The sequence below is a fragment of the Anomalospiza imberbis genome, chromosome 1 (assembly GCF_031753505.1).
Source record: "Anomalospiza imberbis isolate Cuckoo-Finch-1a 21T00152 chromosome 1, ASM3175350v1, whole genome shotgun sequence".
NCBI lineage: Eukaryota > Metazoa > Chordata > Aves > Passeriformes > Viduidae > Anomalospiza > Anomalospiza imberbis.
In genome coordinates this window covers 115,960,199-115,972,490 of record NC_089681.1, presented here as the reverse complement: position 1 = coordinate 115,972,490, position 12,292 = coordinate 115,960,199, and the positions used below count along the sequence as shown (strand labels likewise).

The window sequence follows — 12,292 nt, the reverse complement described above, 5'->3', positions numbered from 1 at the left end:
CATGTTCCGTCTTCTTCTTGCACCTTCCTCTCTCTTCATGAAGACAACCCTAATCCTCAAACAGTCCATTGCCTGGTACATTCATATTTAATGTCAACAGGTTCTTGACACCTCCTCTCCCTGCCAGATTCTCCTTTTAAATATTCGGGCATTCAAAATGCTCTGCTGTCTTGGAGTAACAAGATGGTGATAAGAAAGGTAACTTTTGGAAAACCAGATGTGGACTACTACTTAAAATAAATACTGTTGCCATGCTGGGAAAGAGAGAGGATTGGCATGGGAGGCTCTTACTCATAGTGTAACAAGGAAACATACATGTGAATTTCAAGAAATAAAGTAACCCAATGTTTCTTATCCTAAAGAACTGTTGTAAGTTATTCAAGATAATGGAGGGGTAAACAGAGAGAGGGAAGCAAACAATAAAAACCCAAAACTAAGATAGGCAATACTGACTGAGAATATATATTCCTAAGGGGGTACAAGAGAATGATATGGCCAAGGGAATCTTTTTGGGAAGTCTGATGCCCACAGCACCTGTGGAAGTTGTCACCTCTCTCAAAGGTCTTATCCTGTCAGGCAAAAGACCCTTAGGGAGGTGCTGCTGCAAAGCCACGACTCTCAAGCAGCTGTGCTTGAGCAGGACTAGGGGGTGTGAGCCTAGGGGGTGTGAGCTCTGTACTTCCCTGTCAGGTGATGAGGACAGGGGTACCAACAACTACACCTCAGCCAATGTGGTCCTCAAGGCCCTGTTGGTGCCTGCACATGTAACAGGGAAATGGGATGGAAAAAACCAAACAGTCTTTCCAGCATTAAGCATGAAAAATATTTCAGAGGAGGAGGATAGAAAAAAATAATCTTGGGGAATTCTTTCTTACCACTTTTCATGATCCTTCCTGTTTTCTGGTATCCAGGCATACATTTCTCAGAGGGTAAATAAACAAGTTACTGACAAAAGTGGCATTTGGGTGATATTTTAATTTTTTTTCTTAATGGTTAGTCTAATAATAAATTTACTTATTAGCAAACATGGAAAATAAATTTGTGTCTATAATTTTTTCTACTTTTAAGTACTTAAACCCACAGTTACCAATGTTTGTTAGTGGTAGGGTTACACAATCCACCTCAAGAGGAGGTACAAAATGATTTTGTTCTACTGGAGACAAGGCAAAGCTTCCTGCAGAGCACAGGATATGGAGAACATAATAGAAAAATTGAGGTTGGAAGGGACCTTTAAGATCATTGTGTCCATCCATTAACCTTGCACTGCCAAGCCCACCACTAAACCATGTCCCCAAGTGCCACATTTATGTCTTTTAGATACCTCCAGGGATGGTTATTCTACCACTTCCCTGTCTGCCTGTTCCAGTGCTGGACAACATTTTTGAAGAATAAATTCTTTCTAATATCCAATCTAAACATCCCCTGACATAACCTGAGAACATTCTCTCTCACTCTGTTGCTTGTTACTTGGCAGAAGAGACCAAAGCCCACATCGTTCATCTCCTTATAGGTAGTTGTAAACATGTATGATTTCTGACTGTTTCTGTGCTGGAGACACCTCTCCATAAAAAATGAGCACGAAAAACTAAACTCAAGTGGACTGATCATTGTCAGGAGAGAAGACTCCTTACAAACAGCCACCCCACTGTCAGCCACAGGAAAGTCCTTAAAAATGCTTTAACTAGTCCATAATAGAAAATATTTGCTTGCATAAACCTTAGCCACATAGTGGGCAGCTAAAAAAGTTAGAAAAGGCTGGTTTTCTTGTATAACTTTTCCCTCTTCAGTGAAATAAGTAAATAAAGTAAATGCTGTTGGCTTTTTTTTTAAACACTTGCCTGCATTTCCACTGCTGTGGGACACCTCTTGGTGATTAGAAATGACACCAAGTATTGATTCTCCTCTCTTGCCCAATCACTGTCATGACTCTTTGTCTGAGCTGGGAGCAGAGCAGAGGACAGCAATACAGAGAGAGGAGGGGAGATGACAGAGCATGAAGAAGACAAGGAGGAGTTTGCTTCTAGGCTCTAAACCTAAAGGTCAGAATATGTGAGGAAAACCCATGAAAATGAAGATGTAGTGCCAGGTGCAGGCAGTCTTAGAACACATTTTGCCTGCTTCATATATTATTTCATTGCTACTACTTCAATTTTTGAGCACAAAACTTTAGCTAAAAGTTGTTAGACAAGATGTACAATGGGAAAAATCCTAGAAAGAAAATACTGGCTCTCACATTCTAGCCTGTGCTGATGTGCACAGATTAATTGTTCATTTTACCAGGCTTGAACTGGTTTTCCAGGATACTAGTCTTGGTGTGATCTCCTGATACTGTACCTCAAATTGCATAAAAACTAACCTTGTTTTGCAAAGAGATTATAAACACTGTTAGGTTCAGAGCCCTCATCACTGTTCCTCCCTTGTATTCTCTTTGCAATGGAAATGTATTTTTTTAAATATTCCCAGGTTCCATTGGAAAAAAAAAAGAAAGTTTACATGTCATCACAAGTATTATTCATTACTAATGGCACAAAAATGTTCAATAAAAATTATGAAGGCTTTCAAAAACTCATTACAAATTCTTTAAAAATGGAGATAAATTAAAGTGTCTGCCAATATGAACAAAAACACTGCCTGTCTGGCCCCCAGTTTGTCTCCTCCTTGAACATAATCACTGATTCAAATAGATTTTTATCAGTGTGATAGAACTTCAAAGCTTCCAGAAGAAACATGCAATTTGCCCAAACCTTCCCAAATCATGCAGAATATCCCTGAACACTATCCCTCTTGGTTGCAGGGCCCTCCTATCCCATGTCCAGGTGGAAGATTATTCCCAAACTCCACTCCCAAGCCTGGACCCTAGCCAAGTAAGTTATAAGCAGACACATTTATCTATGTCGCTTAGTAGCAAGAGGAGAGCTGTCATGATAGTGTAATAGCACCTTTTTACCTTTTATTCAATAGTGATATGGATAGTGTACTTTTTCTTAAATTACACTATGAAGAATTATATGAATACAGTGGCAATTTCTGTTATATTTAAGCAGGCAAATTTCTCTCTACCACATAATTTACAGAACTCAAATTCAATAAAACATTACATGATGGTCCATTACTGTTATCAATTTTGAATAATCCATCTTCATTTTTCATTTTACTGGAAAATAAAGTGTGCCAAAGACAAAGTGGAAGGGAAAAAAAAAAAAGTAGTGCCTGAGAAGGTGGTTTGTGTAAACTTAGATTTTGTTTTACAATTACACGGAGCCATTTAGTGCATCCAAGCATTCTCCTTTGAAATAGCATTTGCCCAGAATTAGCATGAGAACAGTCCTAAATACACAGAAATTTTCACATATGAGAAAAGCATTATACATGAACAAAAGACAGTACATCCTGGCAGCTAATATTTTAAACAAGCATGGGGCTCAAGAAAGAAGGGAGTAAGAAAAGTAAGAAACACTGAGAAACATTCAGAAACCTTCAGATTAAATGTTGTCACTTGTGGGAAAAAGAAAAGTATCAAAATTCAGACACGGAAAAGCAGCAAAAAGCACTCTTCCTTCTTTCATGAAGACAGAGCCACGAGGTCACCTCTGTATAACAGCACCCAAGTCCCTGCAACAAAACTTACAGTTGAAAGTATACACAAACAGAGACGGGCAGCCCCCAGTTCCAGTTCCAGTTCCAACCACAACCATGACTAACATAATTCCTTTTTCGCACAGTGCAGGCTCATCACCCTGCCATGCACCAGGCTAAGCTACACCTTCCAGTCAAATGTCAGACTGGCTGTGGGAACCCAAGCCTTTTGCTTCTTGACTCATGCTAACATTTAAAAACACACAGCACAAAGGGGAGAGGAGTTTATTTATTTGTTTAGGGCTCTGAGGTTAGTTCAGCCCAACAAATGTTGATGTTGCACTCCAGCTTTAAGAACAAAACAGAGTGGAGGAACTCCCAGTTTAACTTAATATTTGAAACAGCAGGAGGAGCCTCTCTGCTGACAGGGGCCTGGGGGACCACAGCTTAGGGGGCTACCCCAATGCATCATCACTGTCACCCTGGCTGCTTGGGGCTACCCAGGGCAGCCAATTGATCACAAATACCATTTCCTAACCTTCAAAGCACAAGAAAATACTGAACTTGCTCGTTCAAGACAGTAGCAGTATCTGCACAGTGCAATGACATCAGCTAAAACAAAATACTGTAATTATTAATTTGATCAACTGGCAACAGAAACATAAGCGTCTCAATTTACCAAAATTATCCTGGCAGACTGGTGACCTTTGGACACCTTGCTTGAGGTGAAACTCAGATCTGCCAGCACAAGTACTAACTCAACAAAGTTTTCCATGGTGCGCTGAAAGGAGGTGCTAACAGGATTCAGCCTGTTTCTTTGCATCCAGTGAGTTGGAATAACAACTGCTGAAGGACATGCAAAACTTCAGATCCTACTGTACTCTGAAGACTTCCTAGAAGGACGATAGAGAAATTCCTCCCACCAAAACTTCTTCTGCTCTGTGCAACAGTTGTCCTATTGTGCCTGTATAGATGTGAAAGTTTCATTGAAGTTATAGGTATCTGGACCTTGATTAAAGTTTACAAGGCACATTCCTGAGAATTCAGTTTTGAAATTACCTTTTGGAACTTCAGGATGGGAGGGAAATTATTCAAGAACACATTACAGCCACACTCTTTCTTAAGGACACACTTCTAAGTTGTAGCTAAGGGGTTTTTTCTGCTTTATAGATAATTAGTAAAAAAAAAGACACTCAGTTCTCAGAAGTATTTTTGCCAAATCCTTGGCTTGTGGAAAGATAGAAATATTTCTAGTTGACATTTTTGGAGCCAAATTAAAAAATCTTGAAAATTAGGATTAAGTTTTGAATTACCACACTACACTGGTAGAAACTTCCTACCCAAAAATCATCACCAAATTTTGTATTCATATTGTAGAGCCTAAATCTGAAAAACAAAAGCATCTTCAGCCATTTTCAAAGTCCATTTTATTGCCTAAACGTTAAGCTAAATAACTCTTAATTTAAGGATTGCTTCCTTCCTTAACTTTTACAGTGAAAGCAAATCTCTCCCCTCATCTGAGACTGTATCTTGACACCTGGGTTTTCTTGCACAGAACTTCTAACTGGTTTCAGAGAGTTCTTATGTCTTTAGAAACTGATGGCATGATATGGTCCCTGGACACAGCTCAAATATGCTTATGACAGTTTCAAAAATGTCAGTGGCAAGCCTGAGTTAGCTTTCTATCTCAGAAAACAGAACATGAATTTAAACAAGCATTTTCACTTTTCCAGAAAAAAAAAAAGTTTAGGATATTACATCACTATTAGAAAACAACTCCTCAACAGCATCAGTTATTAAAGTACTATCCGAATTTTAGCTCAATGTGATGTATCCTTGAATAAGCTGTGAGAAATTCAGAAATACAGCAAGCAATAAAAATTTTTTAAGTTTTCATGTAAGAATTGCTGGTACCTGTGTTTACCCTTGGATATTAGCGGTCAGTGTGGATAAAATTAACAATTTCCAGGTTTGTAAAGGTGAAATGCACCTGCAACAAGCTCCTCTGTATTTCAGTGGGGCTTTGCTTCATATGAAAAGTATGCTGAGATATTTCTTGGCAAAACTGAAGTTGACACTCTCTAGGCTCCTAGTATTTTTTCTTTTTGCTCCTTAAGTTTGCCACAAAACATAACAAATACTGCAAAATCTTACCTAGCTAACTGCAAATACTAATTTGATTAGCAAAAACAACTTGTAGAATTTAGGTATACTGCTCTGTGTTCTATCATGTAGATTTGATTGAAAATTCCCAAAATATATGGGTGTATTTCATATCACTTTAGGGAATTGTTTTCAATGTTCATTTTGGGGTTTCCTCCTAGTTCTGGGTCACCTTCAGCACATTTTACCAAGCTGGTTAACCACAAAGTCTGGGGAAGAATTGAACTTTAAACAAATATTTAATAACATTTGTAGTAAGAAAAATACATAGCAATACATATTTTAATATCTATTTAGTGAAATAATACTAATATTAATGAATCAGTATTTGCACTAGAAATCTTTTTCTACAGTTGCATTCATCACATCGAAAGAGCATTTTCTCCTACTCTATCATATAAATTCAATGTCCAGTCAGAAGCACTCATCTTTGTTTTTCAGGTAACAAGTACTGCTTATGCACAAAAAAATAAAAAGGCTGTATGCAAAACTAGCTGACAAAAACTGACCACTTCAGAGAGGGGAAAGCTCAGATAAACAATGTGCTTTTATGCAAACCTGAGAAAGAAGTAAATATAAAATAAACTTTATTTTCTGAATTACTTGCTAGTCTTTTTGTCCAGGTAAGACGGCAGCTGCAAACCACTGTAACATGAAGGTACCACAATTGCTTTTATACTTTAGAGTATTAATAATTAAATTTTTAAACACTGTATGAAGCAAGGCTCACTTATTTGTAAGTATAACAACTAACACTGTCTGGACCTAACTTAATGCAAATAATCCTTAATGATTTCATGTAACCCATGAAATTTGGTATGAGAGGCCCAGATCCTTAAAACCTCCTCTGCTGTAAAGAGGAAAGACACACACACACACAGAGCCCTACAGAGAATTCACACAATGGCTCTACTTTCTTTTAGCTAAAGAGGATGTAAAATATTGTAAGGCAATAGTAATTCAGAACAATTATAAATGACATGCTGATTCAAACCTGCACCAGAGCATATGAAACAGAATTTTTATTCTCTAAGCTATGCAGGGAGAAACAAAAACATTTCAAGAGAAGCTTAAATTATGATATTTTTTGTTATACTATAATCTGCAACGGACAATTGTTCTCTAAGTGTATGTTTTCATTTAAAAATAGGGAACACAAAGCAAATTTACCTATGTCTTTTTAAAATGTTTCCCATTTTACAAAGTCCTATTAAAAATATTTTATTTTGTATTATAATATACTTCTAAAATTTTGAGATCTTATTATTTGCATCCAATATACTGACATTTTGTCCATAATTTCTGCTTGATTAAATTTCATGCAACATGGCATTAAGTTAAATTCATACAGCAGAATAAATTATAACAGGGTTAGCTTCTAAAACAGGTGTAAAAAATAACACATTTTAGTGTTACTTATCAGCTTTGCTAGGGCTGGCTTTTTCTGCATTGAAGAGCTGAAGTATATGTTCTGACGTGGACACCGGCAAGCTCAGCAACTACTGTTTTTGCAACAAACTGCAAAAATACATGAAGAGAGTAGATGATCTAGAGATAAAGCTTTTAATTTTTAATCTTTTCAGAAGCCTGAAAAGATGCTATTAGGACTTTCACTGGGAAATAATAAAAATAAATGCAAGTATAGATAAAAGACCATCTCCAGTACACCTGTGAAAGAAGCCAGGTTGTTCAGTGCATGCAGGTGGTCACAGCGGGTACAACTCTACAACACAAAAGGCAATCTGTTGGGTGACTTTGTGAATGGTTCTGCATAGAGCTGTTCATTTCCTTTACTGGAAAATTCAGCTATTCATAAATCATCACAACTGGAGAGGAACCATGCTTCCTGTAAGAACAGTGGATATTTCCACAAACCAATCCCTGAGGATTTCAGTACTGTGTCAATATAGACAGTGATCCTGCAAGGAACCATGGTTCCTTCAGAGGAGCTAAGTGACAAGGTAGAAATGAGAAGACAGACTTAGAAGATGGCAATTACTAATTAGAAAGAGAAAGAAGGGACTCTTAGACTTTAAAAAAAAAAAAAGAAAAAAGACAACTGACCTGAGTTCGGTTAAAAGCCACGCGTGCAAATACTGCCTGTGAGATTCCTGCTCGTTTCAATTCATCACGGACCCACTGGTAGATTTCGGAAGACACCTCTGTGTTTGTTGAGACCTGCTGCTCCAACGGCTTGTTCATGGATCTACTGACAGGAGGAGGGTGGTTCAAGTACTGTTGGTTTAAGGACTGCTGGGCTAGAAGTCTGTTCACTGCATACTGCTGGTTCAGCAACTGGGCCATTACCAGCTGCTGATTTACCAGCTGAGGGCTAATGGGAGTAGATACAAGTCCAGGATGCAGGTTTGGAAGCGGGGTCCGAACTGATGGTTGACTACCATGAGAAAGCTGAACAGGAGATGGAGGCTGTTCGGCTGTGTTCCCTGGGACTGGCTGCTGACCGAAGTTGACATGGTTGGCACCTTGCTGGGATAGTTCAGAAAGGCTATCCATCTCAACTACAGCAGAAAAGAAACATTGAAAAGGCCAACATCAGACTGAAAATCACAACCTTGACTGTCCTAACAAGACATGCTAACAAAAATATACAAATCTAAAATGATGCAATGCAATGCAACCATGAGCAGGTTGTTGCGTCCCACTGTGACAGACACAGGGGACTTTGGACAAAGCAGTAACCAATTAGAGATGGGGCAAAGACAATAGACAAAAACCCACTCTGTGCTGCAGATGATGCAGGTGAAACAGCAAGTGCATCTGTGCAAAGGGTAAGGAGGGCTTTTTTGGGAAAACATGCCCCAGCCAGAGAGACAGAAATCCCCAGTGGCTGGTTTTGCTCCTCCCATGAGGTCCCTGCCACGACATCTGCAGTTCCCAGCCACTGGAAATTTGTAATAAGCAGGGTGAGGTCCAGACCTCCCTATGCTCTGCTAATTTCTAGATGCTGCATCAATTGTATGGGACTGCTAGGAACTAGTATAATTTATGTAAATTACACAGATGGGCTGCTTTATCTTGCAACCATGTATGCATGGTTTTTTTCAGTGACTTGCAACATGGTTGAATTTTTTTCTTATATTAACTCATCTGTGTTTGACACACCCTCCTTTTTAAATAACAGCACAGTTTTTTAAACTACAAGAGTTCTTCCAGTTCCCCTCCTGTGCATGATTAAACAATATAAAATAACTCAAGGTTGATATGAAGGAGTCTCCTTTTTATCAGCATTTGTGACTTTTTTTATTCTAGAGCTTTAGCAGCTCTGGTCTGGAAATAGCCTTAAGAAAATAAGCTTTATTTAAAAACCAAAAGTCCAGTATTTTCACAAAAGTGTTGTAACAAATTTTTTTCTTATACTAGTAAGGCTTTTTTTTTTTCCAAGGCAGTGTCTGAGCTTGTGACAGTAGTTATGATCTTCACTAATAGTCATCAGTGCAAGGCCATCCTTTCCTTCACAAGTGTCAGAGCTGGATGAAGAAATCGGCACTTGGATTCCCACCTGCATCCTCATCTTCCTCCCGTCTTATCACAGGCAGAAATTTGATAAATAAAAAGCAAGCCAGTTGTTCTGCAGAGAGTTCTGGTGTCCCTAGTCTGGATCAATACCCAAGCAGAGGCCCAGCTACTCCTCACACATGTAGCTTTGGGGGCAATGCTGCCTCTTCTGCCAGTATTAGTTTACACAAGAATACACAAACACACATTTTCTATTCACTGGCTTCACTGGCTCAAAATGAATGGAAGATTAACCTGTCTTGTCAGACCATTTAAGTAAAATTTTGCAGGGGTTGCCTCATGCATGAGCACTGCTGCAAAGGACATGGGAGAGGCTGCTGTGGAAAGGTCACTCTGCCCATTAGGCCACTCTGCTGCCTCACACATGGACCATCTGAAACCAAGTTAAGTCTTACCACTAAATTTGGTGGTCTCAGAAGAAGGGTTCCATGTTGCACAGAAGGTACAAAGTAGATTAAGGAAAGAAGCTGCCTTTTTTCGCTCAGGGAAAGTAGAGATCAACCCAAGTGGGCCATTTACTTGGAACAGTAATTCAAGCAATTATCGCAAAAGTGATGCATTGTCTTCATTACAGCCTTAAGCTATAAAAGGCAAGGAACCCGTTTGGGTAGATGAATGATTTTGCCTCAAATACTGAAAGCTAAGTCAAGCTCAAAACTCAATCCAAATTGAGGCCCTGATTCTCCATTCTGTTGAAATCTATGTAGAAATTTTCTGACATAAAGTGTTCAAAATTATGTGAACAGGTTTAAGAAAGATAAAAGGTATCACAGAATTGATAATTTTTTTTTCTACAATAATTTACTTGTGCTTACTACAACAAGCAAACAATTGTCACAACCACTATTTGCTAAAATTAATTGAAATTAGGGTCCCAAGGTTAGAGAAAGATATGAATTTATAAAATTACAGCATTCTTGCTGAAAGGCTGTGATAGCTGTAGAAGCCTGTTTCTTTAAATATACATTAGCCAGCACAAGAAAAAAAATACATATATTAAAAAATCAGTTCGTCACAGTTCCAGGAACAGGTTTTCTAAACAATTATTCTGGGTGGTAGAAAATCTCTAGATTTACAGAATGACAGCTTTACATCTCTGGCAACCCAAGTCAGCTTGGCTGTTTCAATAGCAAATATTTATTTAAATGAATTCTTTCACTATATATGTACTTTCTACATCTACTCATCAAAAGCATCCTAAACTTATCATGAAGGGAACTGGCTTCTTATATGACTGTGACAGACCTCAATGTGACACATAATGGTATGTAACCACCATCAAGGCAATTTTTTTTTTTGCTTACCCATCATATCTTTTGCCTTCTTGAAATGTTTATACCACCTTCCAAATTCCTGACATTTTGCTGCTGAGACATTTGCATAGTAAGTGCTGTTCACAATGGAAGAAATCATACTCTGTGTGAAAAGGGGAGAAGAAAAAAAAATCTGTAATACAGAGCAGTACAAGTCAAAGCACAAATTATTTCAATTGTTGAACCAATATATTTTTAAAGTTTGAGAACCATATTGCATTTTACATCCTATTATCCAAAGCCTTTTAAAAAACTCATTAATTGAGCATGAAAACAAATCAAGGTATATTGTAAATGGGAGCAAAAATAGCAGATGTACTAAGGGAAGAACAAAGTTATCGACCAAGAAACATCAAGCAGTGGGATGGGCTCTGGACAGAAGATGCTAATCTTGAAAGTGAATTTTGTTCATCCTATTTCTGCTTTTAAATTTGATTGACCCTTCACACACCACACAGGCATACAGTTCCTACACTGCCTTTACAAATGCAAGCAGTGACCCAAGTTACCCATGTCCAGTTCCTCCGTGCCACTTATCACAGAGCAGACACCAAAAAAATCATAGGATAAAACTTTATATGAATGGCCTATGAATAGGATAAAATACAGGGTTTATAGTAGAATAAAATATGTATCTAATAACCCAAGATGAACCCTTGTTTTTCCTAAACAGGGTATTTTAAGTGATTTGCAAAAACAGGCTTATGAAAAGCTTATTGTCATGTCTAATTCTGTAACTGAATATTAGCTGTAAAATAGACCAAAGGAAGATCAAGATGATTTTTTTTTTCTCAAAGGTTCTCGAGATATCAGATAGCTACAGTGAGAAATTTACCTTCTGCTCAGTTTTGACCAATTTTTAAATAGTGGAATTTACAATGCATAAAACTTTCAGTTCCAGTACATTCTTTTACAAATCAATTAAGACTAAGCCTTGCAAAATGAGATAATGCTCCATCTTGAAAATTATACTCAGTATATGATGTATGAACAACAAAATTAGCAAATATAATTTCAACAGACTGAACTTTGCCACCCTTTACATTTCTATGTGGAAAGTAGTTACTTTTGGCTTAACTACAAGAATTGTCCAGTGTATCAAAACAGAAATGACAGTCAAGAAGACAAAGCCTTGATTATTATATTTTTTCACTATTCAGCATGTAACATTTAGATATATTTGTGCTGTCTGAAGAATCATTTAGAGCATCAACCCTTTGTTACAGCAACTACAACAGCCAATGGAAGAAAGAGTCTGGAGTAAAAATGCAAAAAATATCTTCTTTCTTTTAAAAGGCTAGTTCAATTTCTGACTAAAAGTACCTTCCTTACTGATCTTAATGAAGTTCATTATAATAATTTGCTACGGCACTGCACAGTAGCAAGGTGTTCATGGAGGCTTAGAGCTGCTAGAGTGAGGCAGCATTATTTATGCCAAATGTGGATATCCCCAGGCAGGTATTTTAATGTTTCTCCGAATCACCACAATTCTTGCCATTTCTTGATACTAATCTGGCATTTCTGAAACTAGCTAGAAGTCTTTTGTCAGTGGTATAAAAGGAGAGTGAAATTTTAATAGACCACCACAAGTCTAGCCTGAATAACCAGAACCAAGTTCAGCTGAATCCAATTCCAACTGCCAGTATAACACCAGTATACTTAATGTTTAATATATACAAAATTATCTTTTAAGCTCTTTTATA

General features: G+C 37.7%; 1 protein-coding gene across 7 annotated transcripts in view; it reads right to left on the bottom strand.

Annotated features, from left to right (window-relative positions):
- SATB1 (SATB homeobox 1) overlaps positions 1–12,292 on the bottom strand; it is a 92,360-nt gene that overhangs the window by 35,951 nt on the left and 44,117 nt on the right. For all 7 annotated transcript variants that reach the window (XM_068207474.1, XM_068207465.1, XM_068207508.1 and 4 more), the window contains 2 exons: positions 10,581–10,692; positions 7,804–8,258 (listed from right to left, as the gene is read on the bottom strand). In XM_068207474.1, the coding sequence (XP_068063575.1) occupies positions 7,804–8,258; positions 10,581–10,692 (567 nt within the window). The remainder of the gene's footprint in view (positions 1–7,803; positions 8,259–10,580; positions 10,693–12,292) is intronic.